Raw genomic sequence first — 23,306 nt, 5'->3', positions numbered from 1 at the left:
TTTCCACGACAGTGGGAAGTTTCCCCTCAACAAGGTGTAGAATCATGGCGATAAAAATAGCAAATAAGGTCCGAGCAATGACACATCCCTGTTTGACGCCTGATCCCACTTTGAATGGATCACTTTGAGAGCCACTGTTATCCAAAATTGTTGCCCTCGTGTCGTCATGGAGGAGTCGCAAAACATTCACAAATTTATCAGGGCATCCAATTTTCAGAAGGATGGTCCAGAGGGCAGTTCGATTTACAGTATCAAAGGCCTTAGTCAGATCAATAAATGCCATATACAGAGGTCGGTTTTGCTCCCTGCATTTTTCTTGAAGCTGTCGTGCAGTAGGTAGGAGGCAATTTGCAAAGATCTTTGCAAGGATTTTACCTGCGGTAGCAAGAAGAGGGATACCTTGGTAGTTCCCACAATGTGTTCTATCACCCTTCTTGAAAAAAGTGATAATTATGGCATCCCTAAAGTCTTCCGGGATCTCCTCCCTCATCCAGATTTTTTCGATGAGCTTATTAAGTTGTTGTGTAAATTCAGGCCCACCTTCTTTAAAGACTTCAGCAGGAATGCCATCAGGTCCATTAGCTTTGTTATTTTTCATTTGATTAATGGCTTTACTGACTTCATCCAAATTAGGGGATACTGAAAGCTCATCTCTAATTTGTTGTTGCAGGATTTGCGAAAAGACCTCATCAGCCACAATAGAGTTACGATTAAGGAGATCGTGGTAATGCTCTTTCCAATGCAGTGCAATAGACTCTTTGTCCTTTAGAAGTTTGGTACCATCTATTGAACGTAAGGGATTTGTACCATAATTTGTTGGTCCGTAGATGGCCTTTGTGGCATTAAAAAAGCCCCGTGCATCATGAGCATCTGCAAAATGTTGGATTTCTTGAGCTTTCTTTATCCGCTGGGTGTTCTTCTCTAGTTCTTCTTTGGACCTCAGCCTTTGCACTAGCATAGATTTTTTTTTCTTAGCAGCACAGTTAATGTCTTTTTGCCATATCTGGAAGGCTTTCCTTTTCTTGTCAATGATGTGTTCAATCTCACTATCATTCTCATCAAACCAGTCCTGATGTTTCTTAGTTTGGTATCCAATAGTTTGTTCACATGCTGCAATAATGGATGTCTTCAGTTTAATCCAGTGTTCCTCAACATTTTCAGGGAGTTCCGTAGGTAGATGTTTCTTGAGAGTTGTTTGAAAGCAAGCTCGCTTAATAGGATCTTGAAGGGCGTGGATGTTCATTTTACACCTTGGTTTTCTTCCTTGGAGCCTACGTTGAGGAACAATATTAATGGCCATAGTGGATTGAATTAATTGGTGATCTGTCCAGCAGTCATCGGCACTCGTCATGGCCCTGGTAAGGAGTACATCATGACAATCTCTGGCACGGATAATTACATAATCCAGGAGATGCCAGTGCTTTGACCGAGGGTGCTTCCATGATGCTTTAAATTTATCTTTCTGGTGAAAGAGTGTGTTTGTAATAATAAGATTATGCTCTGAACATTAAGTCAGAAGTAGAGTTCCATTCAGGTTGCTATTGCCAACTCCTTCTTTCCAATGGTTTCTGGCCATAAATCAAAATCACCCCCAACTCTTGCATTGAAATCGCCCAGGAGGATAATTTTGTTCTCCTTAGGTCTCTCTGATAAGATGGTGTCCAGCTGGGTATAAAAATTTTCCTTGATGTCTTCATCAGCATCTAATGTTGGTGCATAAGCACTTAGAATAGTTGCCTGCTGGTTTTGGGCAAGTTTTAATCGGAGAGTGGAGAGTTGTTCATTAATGCCAGTAGGAACTTCTGACAAGAGCTTCACAAGATAATTTTTAATAGCAAAGCCTACTCCATGTATTCGTTGTTCTTGTTCAGGCAGTCCTTTCCAGAAGAAGGTGTAACCACCTTTTTCTTCCTTCAATTGTCCCTCTCCTGCTCTTTGAGTTTCTTGGAGTGCTGCTATGTCAATACCAAAACATCTCAACTCCCTCGCAATGATGGCAGTTCTGCGTTCAGGACGTTCACTATCTGTATTGTCCAGCAATGTCCGTATATTCCACGTTCCAAAGTTCATTTGTCTTTTGCGACTGCTAAGTGGTGACCCCACTGGATGCGGTAATCCAGTCAGGGAGAGAGATGAGGCAGACTATATTTAGGGCACCTTTTCTAGCACCTTCCCCATAAGGGGTGAGCAGAGTGGATCCTGAATAGGAATGCTCAGTCGTGGATACAGCTGCCGAACAACTCAACTGCCTCGGTCTTTGAGCCAGGACTACTGAGTCTGTATCCACTGCCCATGTGCCGGTCCATGACTAGCGGCTTCCGGATTTCACAGTCCTGCCCCCGTTGCCATCTGCCGATCGCCATAGGACTTTTGGTTTGGTTTGGTTGGAAGACGCCTGTGCGTGAATTTGTTTTATGTGGGGAGATCGGTGCACGACGATCAACACACAATCTTGATAGAAAAAGGCTTTGATCCAATGGCATGGATACCATGTTGATTGGAAGTCTTTTATCTGCTGCAGCCTTCATCCGCCTTCACAGCCGTTGTAACATACACATTGTTATCCTCCGCTTGTTCTGCTGTTGAGGACTTTCTTTGATCGTTCTTTGTCTGGTTCCTCTCCCTTGACCTTACCGCCATGGATGACCCCGCTGGGAGTACATGACTCCTGACGGCATCGCTCACAGGGTTCATTGGAACACGCAAGCCCACTCACCACTGCAAGGTGACGATCCATACACATATTCATACAGGACAGGGTCCTCTACAAGATGGCATTGGTTGCAACCCAGGTCAGAGCTTTTTGTTCAGTTATAGCTCAGACAAGGTCGTTTAACATTTGATTTTAGAGTGTTTTGAACTGTATTTAATTATGCATTTTATAACTTTTGTGATCCGCCCGAAACGTTTTAGTTAACTGCAGGGAATAAATCTAAACAACACCAACAACATTAATTTATGTATCAGCAGAATAGCCAAAATCTATAGGAAACATTATAAGAAACTTAGATGCCCATTCCAAATTATGATTTGGGGCACCACAAATCATAGTTCCACACATCAGGGATACTGTCTTCTATTAGATGCCATCCATGCATAGTTTAGAGTCTCATCTATGAAATTACATCTTTATGCTTCTTGAGTGAATCGTTGTCTGGTGATCCGGCCAAGCTCCATCTGCCATGGCACCAGATAACATAGAGTCATATTTTGAGAAGAATTGTTGTGCATTTGATTTATTATATCTCTAAATAAATTACTACACATATATATTATATTTCTCCAACAGGTAAGAACCAAGTATACAAATGAACATATAAACAAGTGCAGACTTAATTTAAAAAACAAATAAGGAAGTCACATTTATCAGAACTGGTAAAACAGTAAAAAACATTTTTCTTAGAAATATATTAGAACATTTTTGCAGTTTACAAAATCAACACCATTTCACATGGGATGGAATTAAACAATTTCACCCATTCAAAATAATCTCCTGGTTTTCAAACATCTCTGAAATAGTAGCAGATTTAGAAGAGGATCTTCTAAACTGCACATTGCACATCATCGTTATTGTTTGGTCCTTTATAGCCTCATTGCTACAATATGACTTGGAGTACTATTTTTCTTTGTGAAGTCTTGGAACAACTCATCTGTTGCACAAACATCACCACATTTGCCCAGGGTGGCAAAAAAGTGATACCTCCCCCCAAGTCTTTTAAAAACATCTTAAAAACAAAAGATTTTTAGAAAATCAAATACAAAACATTGATAAACACCTTTTGAAAATTACAAAACATTGTTGAAAACATCTTGAATATAATTCCAATACAGATGCACACTGGGACAAGGTCTCTCCTTAAAAGGGTTGTTGAAAGATGGGATTTTCTTATGTTTAATTTTTGTATTGGTCTACCCTCTTACTCACCTTGTTACAGCTCAAATATTATTATTTTAAAAAGCCATTGGTATTGGCGACAGAAGGAAACGTGGCAGGTTAAACAACAATGATTTCTTGAAGATGTAATTTCATAATTGACACTCAAAAGTATTCATGGATGGCATCTCAGAGAAGACACTCTTCCAGGTGCAATGTAGTATGTTTTATGGTGCCCCAAACCATCTTTTGTGATGGGCACCTCATTTCCTTATTCTTTTCCTGTACATATTTGCTATATTTTCTAATACATATATGCCCTTGTCTGTGCCATACAGATACAAGAAATTCTGAATTGGGTGGGAACCCTCTCCAGAATGCATGGGTGTATGACCTACAGTGCCCAAAGCATGTTTGATGGTGGAATCCCACAGTTCCTTATGTATTTTCTACATAGCTTGATTATTGTTGTTGTGCATAGATGTCGATACCTGTTCCGTATGACCACAAACCATGCCAGGCAGGATGCAGTGGCATCTCGCGGAGGACACTATTCACTTTGCTCAAGTGAATGATTTTTCATGGCTCACAGAAGATTTTGTAGTGGTCACCACAATTTATTTATTTATTTAATTATTTATTTATAGAATTTATTAGTTGCCCATCTGGCTGGCTGTCCAGCCACTCTGGGCGACATACAACATAGGCATATAATACCTAGACATTGAAAATCTAAACACAATGAAGATAAAATCTAGCCCACCCCAAAAGCCTGCCTGAAGAGCCCGGTCTTCAAGGCCCAGCAGAAGCTCATCATAGAAGGGGCATGGCGGAGATCATTTGGGAGGGAGTTCCACAGGGTGGGGGCCACAATTGAAAAAGCCCTTTCTCTCATTCTCACCAGTTTGGCTGTTTTGACTGATGGGATGGAGAGAAGGTCTTTTGAGGCTGATCTTGTTGGGCGGCATAGCTGATGTTGCTGGAGGCACTCCTTTAGATAGACTGGGCCGAAACCGTATAGGGTTTTAAAGGTCAAAACTAACACCTTGAATTGGGCCTGGTAAGCAACTGGTAACCAGTGCAGCTCTTTTAGCACTGGAGTGATATGATCTCGCCAGCAGCTGCCTTTAATCAGACGCGCCTCCGGTTTCTGTACCAGTTTTGCCATATTTACTCTTCATTATTTTAGCTGGGAAAGATATGCATCTCATAGAGTACACCATCTTTTTTCCTGGGGTATATGATTTGTCCTGGCCCAGAGCAGATTTTGGGGCGTGTACCCCCAGTTACTTATTTTTTCCTGTATGTTTTTGTCTGCTTTGGTTTTGGATAGATGCCCTCCCATGCGCCCTGAGCCCAGCAGAAGCTCTGGGCCAGGTGGGACGCAGTGGCATCTCATAGGGGACACCCTCCCCTTTCCTGGAGTATATGATTTGTCCTGGTCCAGAGCAGATTTTGGGGGGTGTACCCACAGTTACTTATTTTTTTTCTGCGTGTTTTTGTCCAGTTTGATTTTACATAGATGAGTGCCTGGTGCCCAGCAGAAGCTCTGGGCCGGACGGGACACAGTGGTATCTCGTAGGGGACACCCTTCCCTTTCCTGGGGTGTATGAATTGTCCTGGCCCAGAGGAGATTTTGGGGTGTGTACCCCCCGTTACTTATTTTTTATGATTTTATGACATCATTATGTATTTATGATAATATCGGAATCCTGATGATTTTGATTGTATAAATTTATTGTCAGTCTTGACGGGGAGAGTCTCCTGATTACAGCAATATATCATACAGAGTACCCCATTATATATTTTGGGGTTCAGGGGCATGTTAAATTTGGCTTGACGTTGTAGCTGTCAACTTTTCTTCTCTGTTAGTGATTGAACTTTCACACAAATAAGGAACTGGGAACTGGGAACCAACTTCAGCTTCATCTTGCATAAATCATTTAGGGCTGTGTTTGTTTTTTTGCTGGGTTTTCTTTTACAATTTTGATCTTAACCTGCTGGTTTAACAGGTTGGGAACAAGAACAAATGTAGCTACTCAAGGTTGACAAAGGACTGGGTAATACATCCCAAAATTGTTACTTATTGGCTCAAGCGATCAGTGCGCCCTCTGTATTCCCTTTGCAGGGAAAAGGGGGGAAATCCTACTCAGGCTAAACTTCCTGTTTTATTCTAAATCTCTGACCTGCTCTTTACCATTGATCAGAAGTAGGGCCAGCTCTGGAGACATTCAAGAGGCAGCTGGACAGCCATCTGTCAGGAATGCCTTTATTTGGATTCCTGCATTGAGCAGGGGGTTGGACTCGATGGCCTTATAGGCCCCTTCCAACTCTACTATTCTATGATTCTATAAGATAGAATATGGCAGCTGCCTCATTTGAAGAATCACAAAAGGGCAATGAAGGCTTTATTCTTTGCTATTTTTGTACTACCACAAGGGAGAGGGAGAGGCGCTTACAGGATTTTCTGCCTCAAGTTCCAAAATAACTAGGCCGATCTTGGATACTATGCACCTTGACTTGGCGGTGGGGGGTGGCAATGTTTGCTGCTCTGTCTCAGGCAACAAAATGTCTAAAGTTGGTCCTGCTCCCAGAATCACAAAATGTTAATTTTGAATTGTCTCGAAGACATCTGGATGTTACTTTCCAGTGGCTTTCCAAGCCATCCCATTGCCCCTCACTCATACTTTCTACATATATTTCTGGGAAAGTGTCTTGAGCAGTTTTAATATTAGCTGACACAAAGGAGGCCTTGACGTTTGTCTGAAATGGTGAATTTCAGACTTCCCCAGTCCTACCTGAAGATGTCAGGGATTGAACCTGAGACTTTCAGTATACAAGAACGTAAGAACCCCCCTGCTGGATCAGACAAAAAGGCTCATCTACTAGTGTAGCATCCTGTTCTCACAGCAGCCGACCAACCAGATGCTTATGGGAAGCTTGTAAACATGTTCTGTACCAAGCTATGGCCTTTTCCTGCTCTAGGCCTGATGAGACTTGCTATTGCCCTGCCTGAGCTGAGTATACACTAAAGCACGCTAAACACTTCCTTGAAGCTCCATTGCAGGAGAAGATCAACAGGAGGGAGCAGCTGATACTTCTTTACTGGGTTTCCAGTGGGATGGGGAGGGGTAAACCTGCCCTCCGGCATCTGCTGATCCCAGGGCTTGAATGAGCGTTATGTTTTGCCTCCTCTTTATTATGTGCCAGACTTAAGTCTGTTTGTTCTGTGAAATGCAGTAAGTAGGTTTAGGTGCAATACTAGCTGGTCAATACTATGAAAAACAGGTGGTTTCCCCGTAGTCTTTTGGGGCATACATGACCCAATGCACAGGAGGCACTCCAAAATAAAACCTCTCGGTATGGCAACAGGTGCCACATAAAACATCCTCCATATGGTGGTTGTAGCTCAGCGATTGAGCAAAAAGATCTCAGGTTCAGTCCTCAGCATCTCTAGGTAGGGCTGGGAAAGACCCCTGCTTGAAAATGTGGAGAGCCACAGCCGGTCAGTGGCAAGTAACATTGGAGACATACTTGTAAAATAATAATTACAGAGCCTCAAAGAGTGTGTTCCTGAACTGAGTCTCTGTTCTGAGTGCCTCTTAGTAAAAAGGAGGGAAGCCCAAAACAGTAACTGACACAGAGATGAAGCAGGCAGCCTCCTGAGAGTGGGCAATTCTATTGCATCTCCCAGTGATTGGATCGTTCAGTCACACCCAAGAGAGGCAGCAGAATTACACAACAGACCAAGCTGGAAGTAACCATGGCTAGAGGAGTGAATCACACAGAAACACAATGGGCAGCTCACTCTATAGACTGACACTTTGGGCTCACAGGAGCCTTTCATTCCATTAATTTATTTCTCATGGCACATTGCTGCTGTGCCCTGGGTCACACTTTTTGGAAATACAAGCCTAGAGAGCTTACAGAATGATTTTCTTTGGAGTCCCTATCCATTTGGAGTTCTTTGCCCTGAGGCCAAATGTGAGTAATGGTAAGCCCAAAGTCAGTCACCTCTGGTTCACTGGACCATTAGAGGATGAGAGAGATCAGTGCATCTCATAGCATAACATGACAATGCAATTCAAACTATGTGGTAAGGTTATTCATACTCATCACCCCAGCAAGTAACACCTACAGGAGCTTCCATTCTAGCTATCAAAATGCATATGTATAGTATCAAAAGAAAGCATGGTGTCTGAACTGGATTTCTGGTAGGGCAGCTCATTTATACAGTAAAGAGAGTATATTGGAAGTAAGAGGTTTAGCTGGCCTGGTTTGACCCCATAGGCCATCAGAAGACATGCCCATTCAACATGAACAGTCAATCCACAGATATCCTCAGCACCACAACTTTAATCAGGAGTATGGAACTTCAGGCTCAGGGGCCAAATGTGACCCTCCATACTGTCCCCAGGCCACCCCATTAACCACCCTGCTCCGTGTCCCCCTCAAATGTTTTTTGCCTGGCTTGAAAATGTATTTGAATTGTGATAATGCTTCTTGCTTGCCTGGATAGGGAGGTGTATGGGAGTAGGGGTGCAGAATCCTGTTGTTTGTGTGGCTGAAATGCAGCCTACTATACAAGGGCTTAGAGTCACATCCATTACTTTGTCTACTTTTACATCTACTTTTCATTTTACTAACATGCAGCCCCCAGAAGGCTGCCCATCAGGGAATGTGACTCTCAAGCTGAAAAAGTTTCCCTGCTCCTGGCTTCTGTTACTGAGAGCCACTCACCTAGGAGAAGATACAGGGAAACAGAATCATTTCTCTTATTCTGCCTCCTCTCCATACAAAGAGAAAGTGCAAGCAGCAAACACATTTTCTGCTTTACAATAAGGCAGGGATACAATATTTGCTTTATGGGTCCCACCCTTCCCGTGAGCTGTGTCTGTTGCACTTTTAAGAAGTACTGCTAATGTAATGTGTAAAGTCAGTCCATCTGTCTCAGCACTGAGTATCAAACGAGGTCATCTAATTCTGTAATAAATGTAAATACATAAATAAAAAGACTTGTCTCTATATTGATAAGATGTGTGCTTGTGATTTTTTGGATTTATAGCAGGGATGGATATTTTCTGGCAATACCGACTTTGTTTTTGCAGTGTTCTAGCTCCATCTTAGAAATATTCAATGATAAATAAAAAACCTTCAAAACAAATTAAACCACAAACCAAATCCTATATACTGTACATTTTCATGGGCATTTCACTGCACTGAGTGGGATTTTCTGTCTAGTAAATATGCTTGAGATTGCACCTCAAGTTAGCTATTCTCTTAGGTGCACATAGTTTTGAAGTAAACCAGTGTACAAACAATTCAGACTAAGCTATGGGCCCTGCTGGATCCAGTCAAAGGACCACTAGTCCAACATCCTGTTTTTACAATAGCTAACCAGATGCCTATGGGAAGCTTTAAAGCAGGACCTGAACGCAACAGTACTCTCTCCATGTGCAATTCCCAGCAACTGGTATTCAGAGGCATTCTACAATGGAAGAAAATGAAACACAGATGGTTGCATGACTGGTCGTTTTGGCCTATGACGCTGGTCCATTTTACATATTAAATGGGATAAATCCAACTCCGCCACTAGGCCATTCCTGGCTTCCTGACAGAGGTACCTGTTTTACATTTCCAGCTATAAAGTCAGCATCAGGTGTACACCTAAAGCATAATGTGAATTGGCCCCCAAGTAAAAATCAGAGCAGTGGTACTGACCACATATACAGCCCTACCTCTAAACCCCTATTTAACGATACAAGTCTGCTATTAATTCCACATAGAGTAAGAGAAGCTAGACTGCCACTGTGTGCCCCTGTCCATATATGTTAGAGAAAATGGAATATCCCTGCTAACACCTCCACCCTCAACTTTGGTAAGATCTGGTGTTCACGCCAGCATGTAAGATGGGAACTTGCATGGGAGCTGAAACTGATGAAGCAAAAATCCAGAGAGGCTCCCTGTATGTATCTTGTGGGTAGAGTATTCAGAGACAGAGAGAACAGGACAATCATATTTAAACCAGTAAGAATACAGCATTGTGTGTTGGGAAAATGCAGCATTCCCAAAACAGAAGTATTTCTTTGTAGGAACATGGCTGGATCCCACATAGCTATTACACATACATTGCATTATAAACTAAATATTTGGAGAGAGTTAAAACCAGTTAACTTCAGGCTAATTATGGAAGCCCAGAGATCAGATCAGCCCAAGAAATGGGTGCATGCCTCTGAGCATGTGCAGAATGCTCTCAGCCAGCTTCAACCGTTCTGGTTTCTGGGAGTACAGCCATCAGAGATAGGGCTCTCAGACAGTCTTGAGGAACATTACTTGGTGTTTTAGGTTGCTTTAGAAATTAAAACACTGCTTTCAAATCAATCAATTTACTGATCACCAAATAATGGGTTTCACATGGAAAACTGAAGAGATACAACAGCACTGATGGTTGGCAGTCTGCTGAATGCCCCATACATATCTGAACAGCTTGGAGCTTTGTTACAAGTTCTCAAGAACCCCTGCACACAAATCACTTGTACCCATGTGAAAAGGACTGCAACAGAGGCATAAAAAAGAAGAGGCCTCTAAAACTGGCAGGACTCAATTCAATAGCAGTCTCCTTGCCCGACAATATCAAATTCTGTTCCCTGCAGCTCTACCTTTCGGCATTATTTGTACCACTGAGTCTTTGGGGCCGGTGCCTCTTGGGGAATATTGATTTCTTCATATTCTTGCAAAGGATCCAGAGTTGGTCCTGGAATCATAACAGTCTGCAAAGTGTACCGGGGGGGGGAGGAAAAGGACACAAAACACAAATTAGCCCATCAATAAGAAGCCATTCTCCAATAATTATGATGCTAGTTAAGAAACCATCAAGTCCATCCCCGCCCCACTTCCCATACATCTTTCGATACATCATGGAGGATACTGCCTTAAGAGCAAGAAGCTAGACCAAGCCTGATTTTCCAAACCTGGTCCTGCTCAGTTTCCCACATCAAAAATGACCTTTAGGTCCTGAGAAAGAGATAAGGAATGCTTCACCCTCCCAATCCAAAAGCTGCATTCAGACTGGGAGTAAGAAAAACAGCCATGCTGAGAACTGCCTCCTCTCTTGATCCATGTGTGCTTGACAGACAGAGAGAGAAACTGGGAGTGTTGGGATATACCACGTGACACCACATTACAGGAGCTGCTTTTAACAGGGGGCTCTCCATGGAGTCCCTGTCAGTGACGACTAGGTCACCTAGTGGCAGGAGAAGCAAGTCATCCCCCCCTCTTTCTTGCCTTACCTGTTGTCCCTACACGCAGCACTTTGCTTTATCTCTTAGGAATGAGTGGCAGGAGAAGCATGCACTCAGAATCACCATATGAGTAAAGCTTAACCTGCTGAAACCTGGATCTGGTCAACCCCTTGCATCTGGAGTGAAAGGCAGGTTTTGCCCCCGCTCAGCCATATTCCAAATTGCCATTTAGGACTGTGCAGGCCCCTGTTTGCATAGCCCGACTCTGTCACCTGCACACCTCCTCAGAGTTCTGCTTCTTGGCATGATGCTACACTGAGATGGAAAGCCGGGCTTTTAAGAGCATGACAAAGACAGAATGCTGGAAACTGGCTATTGTAGATATATAGCCTTTTTGTTTGCAGAGCTGTTTTTACAGTGATTGTACTTGCTCTCTCATCCCACCTATAACCACTATTATTTCCATTATTCTCATAAGTTGAGAGAGTTTTTTGGTCGAAGGGTACACAAGTACAGGACAGAGTTAGGATGTTAAATCAGTTCTCACCCACCCAACTCTCTACACACACTCTGTTATATTCCTGCATATTTTTTCAATACCTCCCCACTGGCTCAGCTAAAAAAAATGCGCCTTTCTACAATTAAACTGAGCCATTCTTGCACTAGTGGATTTCAATAACAGTGAGGTGAAGCAGATATTGTAGGTGCCATTGTGATGTTTATTGTAGGAGAGACCCATGTTCAAATCTTTGCTTGGCCATGAAGGTCAGCAGGAGGCTTTGGCCAAGCTATTGTCTCACAGCCAAAGATAAAAAGTATTTTGTGCACAGAAAATGCTAAACAAGAAGGTCAACAACATTGCATTGCTCTGATAGAGCATCATGCTGAGATGCCTTTTACAAACAGCTTGTGGGGATTAACAACATGCTGGAACAGCATGCTACTAGTGCAGTACCTTAAGGATTGGGTCTTTTGGAGGAGCCCAAGCTGGAACAATCTTCCCATGCAATCTCCACTGACTGTACGGGTTGATCAGATGCCTCTCAAATACAATGTATTCCAAGACATCCTTTGGTATCTGCTCTCCACCATACATCAGCCTCCCAAACCGGTCATAGATAGCTAGAGTCTGCCAGGAAGAATGGTAAAAAAGGGAGTCTTTAACGTTAAGGAGTGGTAGATAGAACACAGTACATCACATCCGAGGGAGGGTGGCTGTTTATACATACCTGCCGAGTGTGCATTCGAACTGTCACTTGTCCATACAGGTTGCCTTTGCTCACCATATCTGGACATCGCACCTGAACTACCCTAGGAGGCTCCAGGGACTCAAGAAAACTCCATCGGATAGACTTGTATCTGTTTCCTCGCACCATTTCCTAACAATTCAATATTATGTTTTTAGCATCAAGAATGAGCGTAAGATTTCTGCTCTCTCAAACTACGTGGAGGACAAAGCATGCCTCTGCAAAGTCTCTCTGCTACTTCAGAGCCCAAAACAGGGACTGGACAAGGAGCTGGCAGCAATGTGATCAGATGCAAGGCGATTTTCAAGTGGGAAACTAAACTGGAACCAGATTTTTTTTTTTATGGAGGATGTTTTTAAGAGCTTAGAAATTTGAAGATATCAAGAAGACATTCTATGAAATGGATATGTACAAAAGGTTTTCCTGGAAAGGAGGGGGAAAGAGGCAAAATGACACAGAAAGAAAATGGACAAGAAAAGAGGGGTGGGGGAAGAGAGATAAAAGAGATGGACAGAGAATGGAAACGCCAAGTTGTGGAGAACTACTGAGTGTAATGCTTACCAGACTAAATCAGACCAAACAGTTGGCATGCAGATCATATGTTGTCAGCAAGCCCCAATGGCCTAGTGTAGCATTCTTAGAGGACACAGCCTGGACTGCATCGCCTGCTAGGACTAGTACAGAGCAACTAGATGGCTACTCCTTGGGTAGACTATGAGTTCATCTGCAGCTTGCTTGGCCCCTATCCCTTCTGGAGTGGAACCTGGACTATGTGCACTACCAAGGGCTGTCATCTCTCCTTCCTTATCTCAACAACTCTTGTGTTTTTAGTTCTATGTGGAAGTGTTTCATTTTTAAGTACTTTACAAGCTAATACTACTGGGCCAGGTTCGAGGTTTTGGAACTAGTATACAAAGTCCTAAACAACTTGGAGCCAAGATACTTTAAAAAGTGCTTCACATGTTACAGGCCAGTTAGATCAGCAAGATAGTCAAAGGCTGAACTCTTGGAAATGCCTCTTGCCCCTGAATCAAATCTCTCTATACTCTGAAAAGAGCATGCAGTGCAATAGCACCTACACTGTAGAACTTCCCCACCCCCACCCCTGGTGGAGGGTAAGCAGATGTGGACATTGCATGGATTTTGGCATGCCATGAAAACATGTTTGTTTCAGCAAGCATTTCTGGAATGTTAATTTTATCATGTTGCTTTTAATATTCTACTGCATGGATGCGGAACAGGATTTGGCTGGTGGACCAGATCCTCTGCTTTCCCAATCCCAGCGAGCCACTTTGACAAGTGGACAGGTCCACCCACCTGTCAATCACCTAACACTGAGCAGGATCAGCTACACTCCAGAGTTCCTGAACAGAAGCCCCTGAGTGCAGCCAATTAGTGCTGACTTAAAGCCTCACTTCGGGCAGGATCAGCTCAGATTTGCAGCTCCTAAGCGGAACGAATCCCAGTGGAGCTTGCATTTGGTGCCAAATTTAAAAGATGCGAAATGCAAGGACCAACTGGGAGCTCATTTTAAGGCTCCCAGTTATTCCTTTTAAGCAACTTTGTTACCTGCCCCACATATAAGTTCAAGGATCTGGTTCTGCTGCACAAAGCCCTACAAGGATTGGGACCAGGATACCTGAAAGATCGTCTTGCCCCTTATATACCCAGTCGATCAGTACACTCTGCAGGCCAGGGCTTACTGCAGATACCATCTTATCAGGAGGTCCATTCCGTACAACATAGGAGTGAACCTTTAGTGTAATGGCACCTCCCCCCCCCTTAAATATTAGACAGCTGCCACCTCTGTTATTTTTTTGGTACTTACTGAAGACCTTCCTCTTTCAACAAGCCTTTTAAGTAGAGACCTTATCCCAGTCTGTGTCGGAATTGGTTTAAGATGTTTTTAAAGCTTTTTTTTTTAAAGATGTTTTTAAATATGTTTTCTTTTAATATATTTTAATGTCTGTTTTATGATGTTTTTAGTGTTTTTGCTTGCCGCCCTGGGCTCCTACTGAGAGGAAGGGTGGGATATAAATTTCATAAATAATAATGATAAATATATCATGTCAGGTGTGGGGCACGGGTGTGTGCTTTGGGGAAACAGCCTCCTGGGACTAAATGGGCAGAGGCTCCTCACCACTGCTCTACTGTTTTATTTACAGCATGTCAATCTATATTTTATCTTGTTGTAAATCACTTAGAAATCTATCATTATAGGCATCCCATATGTATTTTAAGTAAGTAAAATGATAAAGGAAGGCTTCACTGAGCAAACAGAAGCCTATAGCAACACAGCTCCCCATCCCTCACATCTCTACCCTAAACAAAGGCTGGGGATTAGCAAATGGGTCTGATCTTGCCCCTCAGAACTGACTGGTGAATCTGGAATCAAGGGAATGGACATCATTTAGGACACGCACTGTGTGTGTACAAGGGTTCAGGTTCAATCCTTGGTATTTCCAGTTAAAAGGACCAAAGGCAGCACAGCGTAGAATGGCCACTGCCTGAGGCCCTAGAGAGCTACTGCTTGTCAGAGTAGATAATACTGGATGACATCGATCAATGGTTGGACTCAGTGTATAGGGATGGAAGCAGCATCACTAGCTTTTAATATGCTATGGCTTGGAATGGTAATGCCAAGGAGTGCGAGTGTTGGGAACAGGAAAGAATGCCATGACACTAAATGATGATAAACACTTTTTTCTAACATTTTTAGGGGGTTTAACCCCTCAGCAAGACATATGTGATCTCCTCAGGTATTTACCGGGTAACAGCGTTCAGTCACTAAAGAGTGAAGCTTCTCTTTGTTAAAGCTGTAAAGGGTTAAAAAAATCAAGTTACCAAAATGCCTATGCAGACCGACCTAGTCAAGATACTGTTCCTTCTAAAAACATTTGGTATTCTATTGTTAGCAACATAAATAATATCCCTAATGCACATCAGTGCATAAACAAGGGTGAGCTCTAAACTTGTGACAGCCTCTAAAAACTGTTACTCAAGACACTAAACAATCTCATTTCCCCCATATTTAAGTACCATTAAAACAATGCACACTCAAGACCGCATTCTTTGCTCTCAACTAGTTAATATGGGACAATTTGTGTTTGCATGAACTATGTTGGTCGACACTGGGTCTCTCCTTTTGGGTTTAGTAGGTTACAGCAGGGGTGGGCAGAAGGTGGATCTGGTAGATCTGATACTGGTAGATCTCTGGGCGATTAGCAGTAGATGATCAAGGGTTTCCAACTCCCAACTGTCTAAATGATAACTAACAGCCCTCCCCTCAAAAAAATCAGATTGCTGAAAAAGGATGCTTGAAGGGAAAACCAGGAGTGGATTTGTGTGTGAAAAGTCTTGTGAGCTCAGCTCTGGTACTGATTACAGACTCCTGGGCTGTGTGTGCTCAGAGGCATGCTGTTCTTTAATTCTTAGTGTACTTCCACCCACCTGAGCTACAGTAGCGCACCTGGCTCTAGTTGGTGGATCTCGGGGATCTAGCAAAAACAAAGAACACTTTGCAAGCCTGAAGTTTCCCTATACCTGGATTAGAGCCACCCTGTTTACAACCTATGCATACAACAGAAAGTCTGGGGGGAAACTTCACATTTTGTCACACCAAGTTTTAGATGCAGTCTTTAACAGCGGTCCACAAATTTTGTCTTGACGATCAGATATTATCTGTGGTCACTCTGAGGTGAAGAGGTCTACCGGCCACTTCACCCATTTTTTTTTTTTGCAAATGTTGACTCAGAGAAGAGACTGAATCTACTCCACATTGGCTTTTGAAGACGGCAGGAGCAGTGTGGACAGTTTCTGCAGAAGCCCAATGGAGCGCTCCTCTCCGAGTTCCATGTGCATCTGAGGCGAGGGTTGTTTCCTGTGCCCAGCATGGTGAAAGAATCCTCACTAAATCCTCTATAGTGCTGATGGCCAGAAGCAAAGGCAATCACCACTTGCAAAACTGGAGCTGTATGCTCTTGACCTTTTTAAAATGGCTCCACCACTTTCAACATTTAAGGGTTATTAAACTCTGCCAAGAACTGAGCAATCTTGAGATGACTGCCTAGAACATACTTAGGTTTAGAAAATGGCACCATGACATTTCCATGAAAGCATTAACAGACACACTGGTACCTTGCAGTTTTAGCCTTTTAAAAGTTTGTGTGTGCAAGCTGCTGAGGCTCATAGGATTCCTCAGTTTTGCCCAATTAAGAATTTGAAGAAAACTCCTATGCCAACCTACGTTGATCCAATGAACAATATTTAACCTATTTTATATCAACAGCACTCTGGATCCAGTAAGATTGCTAGGTGCTGGTAAACTGATGCAAGTTAGGAGAATGGGGGACTGTAGCAAAAACCCACAGGAACATCCTAAAACATCTTACTTGGTCAAGTGATTGTGAGCTTCAATAAAGATGTTCTGGGCTTTTTCTGCAAATGCTTTTGTGCTGAAGTCAGGATCATGATTTTTGACCTTTCGGATCCTGCCAAGGAAAAGACAAGAAAAGACGATGGAGAGAAAGCAGCTATGGTTCAAGGAAGACAGCCCATAACAATGCAGCATTCCAAGCTGGGCCTTTTCAGATATACAGGGACTATGCATACAAGCACTCCTATTACTTGATTTTATATTGTCTTAAAACTGTGCAACTCCAGCAGTGTTCTGGAATAATGGAGTGAGACTGCTAGAAAACAGGATTCCCGTCACCAATAGGCCTGCCTACTGGAAGAACTCTGATTGGAACAATCTGGTCCAAATGTGCCAATATCCTGAGAAAGAACTGAACTTGTGAGTTCATAAATAGACACATCAGAAATGATGACAAACCCTAGAGAAGATTTGGGGGAGGGAGGCTCTTACATATGAAGCTGTTTGATTCACAGCAAATTCTGGATAAACAAAAGGAAAAATAAATATAGTTGTGTATAACTATGGTTATACATTTGTTTAACTTTTTATTATTGTTCCCCACCTTGTGAGAAATGTTCTAAGACTAGAATATGAATTTAAAAACTAAAATAGGTTTCTTCATTTAGGTTGTCCGACTTACAGAATTGGAGTGGTTGCCACTAGGTTCAAAGACTTAAAAAAAGGATTAGATCTATTCATAGAGGAGAAGCCTATCAATAACAGCTAGGAATTGAAGCTCCATGTCGAGAGAGAAAATGGGTTGTATTCAACTCCTACTCAGAGAAGATCCACTGAAATTAATGAACCTGTTAATCATGTTTATGAACTTCAGTGGGTCTACTCTGAGTAAGACTAGCATTGAATAACACCAAAGGACAAACAAAGGACAACCATCTCCAGCATACCCCCGTTTGTTACCTCATTCAGAGTACTTGATTGGCCAGCTTTTGAGATGGACCTTCCATTTAATTCAACAATACTTAGATTCTTTACTGGATGTTTATGTGCACACACAAACCTACATTCTGAAAAATATATAAGGGTGTGTGCATTCCTAAGAGCCAAGCAACACAATCAGAAAAAGTACTTAGGAATTACACTTCCTAAGATTGCACTTCAGAATGTGGGTGGGGAAAAGCCCATCTTTTTAATACTCCCCTGTGTAAACAAACAAACAGTCATTCCCTGTGAAGGGCCAGCATACAAAAGATAGGCATTGAACCAGCCTTCACCCCAGCACGCTTGTTTTCTGAAGAGTCTTAACATTCAAATTATGAGATTCTCCCACAGCTGCATTCCCAAATGGTACACTCCCAGGAGGGCTGTACAATGTGCTTTTCTGGAATAAGGTAGTTCCCAGGCTATGGTCTGAAGGCACATGAGGCCACTATCTTGTTGTACCTAAGGAGGTCTGGGTCTGGTCAGTGCCTGGATGGAAAGACTGCCTGGGAACCACATATATGCCACTTTGAGTTCTATGATGAAAGAAAAGTGGGATATAAATGTAATAAATAAAATAAACTATTACTGCTCTGAACCTTTAGGGACTGAGTACTCTCAATACCCATATAAATGTTTAAGAGTACAGTAGGGCCCTGCTTTACAGCGCTTCGCTTTACAGCGTTCCGCTAATACAGCGGTTGTCAATTGCAGAAAGGCCCCACTCCTACAGCGCTTGTTCTGCTTTTACGGCGTTTTTTGGCCGTCGGGCGCCGTTTTGGTCAATGTTAGTCAATGCATTCCGCTTTACAGCGGTTTTTGCTTTACAGCGGGGGTCCGGAACGTAACCCGCTGTATGAGTGGGGCCCTACTGTACTGTTTTATGGAGACCTGTGACACAAGCAGCAGGTGCTACAAGGAAAAGTACCACACAGTCATAGAATGGCCATAGGCTGAATGGCTGCCACACAGGCAGAATGGTACGTACGCAAGCTGCGAAGCTGCTGACTGCTTGACTTGCTCTGCCCTTTGCTTCAGCCCTTCCTTTGACAACGACGACACACGAGCATCTCCTTCTGGAGGAACATAAGGATCGAAGATCCCAGCTGTATAACGAAACAGGAAGCAATCAAAAACTAAAAAAACAAACATGCAAGATGCATGTCTTGGGAGATTCAATTAAGTACACCTGTATCTATTGAAGCATAAGCATGTTTGCATTCCCAAACCAGTGTTCTATGCTGTAATGAATTTAAATAATGAGGTCCGTATACCGAGGAATTAAGAATACACATTAAACTGGATGAGAAGGGAGGCAAGGATTGCAAGTGTATAAAGGCAGTGGTGGTGCAGAGAAGAGAGCAGCTTTTGACAAGTCTATTTGGGCCTATGAGATCCAGGTGCAAGTTCTTGTCTATTCACTGAGTGGTCCTCACTTACTGACTCAGTTGTAAATGCGATCAATATTGGTAGAAGAGAAACGAGCACTCACCTACCTGACAAAGGTATTGTGCAGTCAAGCACTTTGCCAGTTAAGTTGTCCTTAACAGTATTAAATTAGCACACAGAGATTCCATGTCTTGACTGCTCTTCTTAACTTACAGAATCAGTTTCTGATATCAGATTCCTTTAGAACATGGGTACAGAACCTGTGGTCCCCCAACTCCCAGCCAGCATGGCCAATAACCAGGGATGATGGAAGTTCTGCTCCAGCAACTTCCAGAGGGCCACAGGTTCTCTGCCCCTTTTCCCACCCCTTCTTCCCTCCCTCTAGACCAGGGTTGGGGAACCTCTGGCCTGCAGGTCAAGCTTGGTCCACCAGGTCTCTCCATTTGGCCCACAAGGTCTTTTTGAGGACATGAAGTCAGGGGTGTGGCAGGTAAGGATGGGGCTTCAAAGGAATATTTGCAAGCAGAATGTCTGTGAACTTGGGCTCCCTGTTGTTCCTTTGCTGGAACAAAGCACACTCCTGTAGGAGCAGCCTTGATCAAGTACGAAATTGCTTCTCCCTTCCAGCACTGCTCTTTGAAGGTGCCTTACCCCATGTGCCAACTTTGACAGGTGGGTGGGACACTCAAGGAAAAGTCCCACCCTGGGTGCAAAACCTACAAAAGCCAGCTGCTTTAAAGCCAGCTACTCTCTCTTAAAGCCACCTAAAGTAAAGGTAAAGGTGTCCCCACACTTATAGTGTGAGTCGTTTCCGACTCTTAGGGTGACGTCTTGCGATGTTTACTAGGCAGACCGTATATATGGGGTGGGATTGCCAGTTCCTTCCCCGGTTTTTCTTTACTCCCCAGCATATGCCGGGTACTCATTTTATTGACCACGGATGGATGGAAGGCTGAGTGGACCTTGACCCCTTTTACCGGAGATTCGACTTCCTCCTTCCATTGGAATCGAACTCCGGCCGTGAGCAGCGCTTCGGCTGCGTTACCCCCGCTTACCACTCTGCGCCACGGAGGATCTTTTAAAGCCACCTACCCTCTTTGCAAATGGCTGCTCTACCCAGAGATCAGCCCAAACAGTATTGAACAAGCATGTAAAAATAATCAGATATCCATTTTGCTTCTGGGCTCAAAGTTTCATAAGGGTCTGCTCCAGAGGATCAAGGTTATTTTAGTTCCTTCCCTATAACAAAGGATCACAAATACCTACCTGTGCAAGAAATATTCATGGGGCGTGTCAACCGTTCATTAGGTATCACAAACCCTGCAGCTCTTGCATGCTTTTGCTGCTCTTCTGGAGTAGAATACTTTGAATTGACAGAAGGGGGAATGTAATGTCGCTTTTTTGTTCTCACTGGGACCATAAGAGAGGATGGAGCCAAGCGGCCAGGATTCAATAAAGATTCCACACCCTTTCAAATGAAAGAACGAGACAAGTCAAACAACCAATGTACAACCAACCCTCAGTTAGTCAATCATTTATCTGCTTCTCCAGTCAAGTTAATTTCATCCCAACCCCAACACGCACCAGTTGGCCAGTATATTCTCTTATTAGACAGACATTTAGTATGTATCAACTGTTACATACACACACACACAAGGAGAAAATAGTATGTTTGAAAGACGGTGACCAGGTTGGTGAAAGGTCTTGAAACTATACTGTATAATAAATTGGGTATGTTTAGCCTGGCAAAGAAAAGATTAAAGAGAAGACATGATATGGTTTCTTGTTTGTCTTCATAACAATCCCTCTCCTGCAAAATTACTTCATTTTCCAAAACAAACACACAGATATATACTACTGCCCATGCAAAAGGAGAAGCATACAGAGACTAAAAAACCATCTCAATGAAAAATCAAGCATAATACACCCGTGCACACACAGAGAGGTGTGCTTTTATTAAATACAAAGTAACCCCCCCAAATGATATGCATACATTCAAACATAAGCAAACACATTTACCTCTTTCCACAAGAAAACACCTACATATATAAGAAACACACACCTATGTAAAAGCTCCTTCCCAGTGTCAAACACATCCCAATCACAAACCACACAAACCCTAGCCCAGCCTTTGCCAACCTGGCATTTTCCAGATGTTTTGGCTAACAATTTCCACCTGCCCCAGACAGCATGATAGGCCCAAGATCATATATTTTGTCTTAACAGAGCTAATATACTTTTTATAGCTTTAAAACAGACAAATTCAGCATGTGAAGCTTCTCCTCCCCTATTTATAACTAAAAAATTTTTAATTATTAAATCTACAACACCTTTAATATGCAGACAGGAACTCCCTCCCCCACAAAATACAGTCACCCACAAACATATATACACAAACAAAAGAAATACCAAGGTGAACCTTACACAGAAATACACATAACTGTGAATGTGATTTTAGCACAAATTAATTTATTGCCCAGGTCTCTAACATTTCTTCTTTTCTCCACTTCGTTTTTTGCCGCTTCTTTATTTCCTCTCCGTTTCATAATTGGAGGAGGGAAACAGGGGTAGATTGTTTGTCTTTGCATCTTATATGTTGAAAATGGATATGGACTGCCTTCAAGCCGATTCCGACTTATGGCGACCCTACGAATAGGGTTTTCATAGTAGGCGGTATTCAGAGGTGGTTTACCATTGCCTTCCTCTGAGACTGAGAGGCAGTGACTGGCCCAAAGTCACCCAGTGAGCTTCATGGCTGTCTGGGGATTCGAACCCTGGTCTTCCAGATCGTAGTTCAACGAATAGGCAGGACAGACACACGCATTAAAAGATAGACACTGACTCGAATAATCAAAAAATTAAAACCACTTTCCACCCATCCAACCCAACAATTTATCACCAATCCCCTTTCCTCCCAATACCTGTAAGCAAACACGTAAATGCAACTTTGCTAAATTCAACGACATGGAGGCAGCCATCTTGGGACCTGCGCATTGTATGCCGAGATAAAGGCGGGATCACGAGAGTGCCGAAAGAAATAACCCTGAGGAGGCGGAGACAGAGGAAGTGGAACGTTCCAGTAATGTTTCATTATATGTTGTAGAGTTCTTCGAAAGAGCTAACGTTCTATTTACCATTAGCTGGGTGAAGAAAAAAAGAAATACCCACAGGAGCAATATAAACTCCCCGAGATGAGAGATTAGGCAGCGTCATAGCTCAGAGAATCCTTCCGCAACACGCACAGTCCTCTCCCCACCTTTGAGTAAACCCCATTGAAATCAATAGGACTTATGAATAGAATGAATTGCTCTGTTAGTCATGCTTAAGAACTGACCCATTGAAATCAAGGAAACTTAAATAACCAGCTTAGTACCATTGCTTGTGATGGGTCTACTCTAAGTATGACTTTGCACTCTGGACTCTACCGAGAATCAGTAAATCTTTAAAAAATAGGGGGAGAATAGGCAAACACCTCTGTTGTTTTAATGTTTTTTGCAACTTTTAGAAAGTATCTTGAATTGTAAACCACCTTGAATGCCTTGGCAGAAATATGGCATATAAATGCATTGAATAAATACTGCCACTATATTTAGAGGTCCTGTTTAGCTGTAATGCTTAGTAAGTTGATGAAACTATCCTCCATAAACATGCTTAATCCTTTTAAAAAGCCCACTAAATTAGCTAACCTATCTTGTGACCCTGAATGAGTTGAGTGGGAAGAAGCAGTATCTTTTATTAAACGTGAACCCAGGGACAGACCAAGATGGAATTGCAAATGGTGCCACCCTCCCCAAGGAAAGGTGCAGAATAATCAGGCTGGCCCAGTTATTTTGGGACCTCCAAAATCCAACAAACAATTCCATCTGCGAGAAAAAAATAGAAAAAAAGTTGTCCTTTTATGACACCTAAAATCAGCTGCCTGGAGCAACAGCCTCACTCTGTCTAGTCATGGTAGGGCTGGACCTGCCTTATTCTACTGCCAATCAACTTCATTGGATAACCCTGAGGTCTTGTATCATTGAAAAGGTGGGGGGACTCTACACACTACGCATAATTTTATAAACCTCTATCATGTCCCTCTTAAGCATCTTTCCCCCCCCAATCTTTTTTTCTTTTCCTTGTAGGTATAGTGCTCAGCCGCTTAACAAATTTAGTTGCCCTTTTCTGAACTTCCTTTTCTAGCTCAGTGATACTGTTTC

General features: G+C 42.8%; 1 protein-coding gene across 1 annotated transcript; it reads right to left on the bottom strand.

The window, feature by feature from the left end:
- Nucleotides 1–10,244: 10,244 nt before the first annotated feature.
- MRPL45 (mitochondrial ribosomal protein L45) lies at nt 10,245–22,133 on the bottom strand. Its single transcript, XM_061589685.1, has 8 exons — nt 22,029–22,133; nt 20,374–20,575; nt 18,707–18,824; nt 16,754–16,852; nt 15,130–15,178; nt 12,345–12,494; nt 12,071–12,244; nt 10,245–10,644 (listed from the first exon to the last, which is right to left on the bottom strand). The coding sequence occupies exons 1-8, from the start codon at nt 22,083–22,085 to the stop codon at nt 10,543–10,545; spliced, it is 951 nt and encodes a 316-aa protein (XP_061445669.1). The 5' UTR covers nt 22,086–22,133; the 3' UTR covers nt 10,245–10,542.
- Nucleotides 22,134–23,306: the final 1,173 nt, after the last annotated feature.

This window comes from Rhineura floridana, chromosome 11, assembly GCF_030035675.1.
Source record: "Rhineura floridana isolate rRhiFlo1 chromosome 11, rRhiFlo1.hap2, whole genome shotgun sequence".
Taxonomy (NCBI): domain Eukaryota; kingdom Metazoa; phylum Chordata; class Lepidosauria; order Squamata; family Rhineuridae; genus Rhineura; species Rhineura floridana.
The sequence above is the reverse complement of the archived record's forward strand: the minus strand, read 5'-3'. Positions and strand labels throughout refer to the sequence as shown.

Excerpts from the sequence above, each read along its gene's own strand:
- MRPL45 (XM_061589685.1), bottom strand. The coding sequence starts at position 22,085 with ATGGCTGCCTCCATGTCGTTGAATTTAGCAAAGTTGCATTTACGTGTT. Across the intron at positions 20,576-22,028 it reads ATTTACGTGTTTGCTTACAG|GGTGTGGAATCTTTATTGAA; the intron begins GTATTGGGAGGA and ends TTCATTTGAAAG. Across the intron at positions 15,179-16,753 it reads GCTCACAATCACTTGACCAA|CTTTAACAAAGAGAAGCTTC; the intron begins GTAAGATGTTTT and ends AACCCTTTACAG.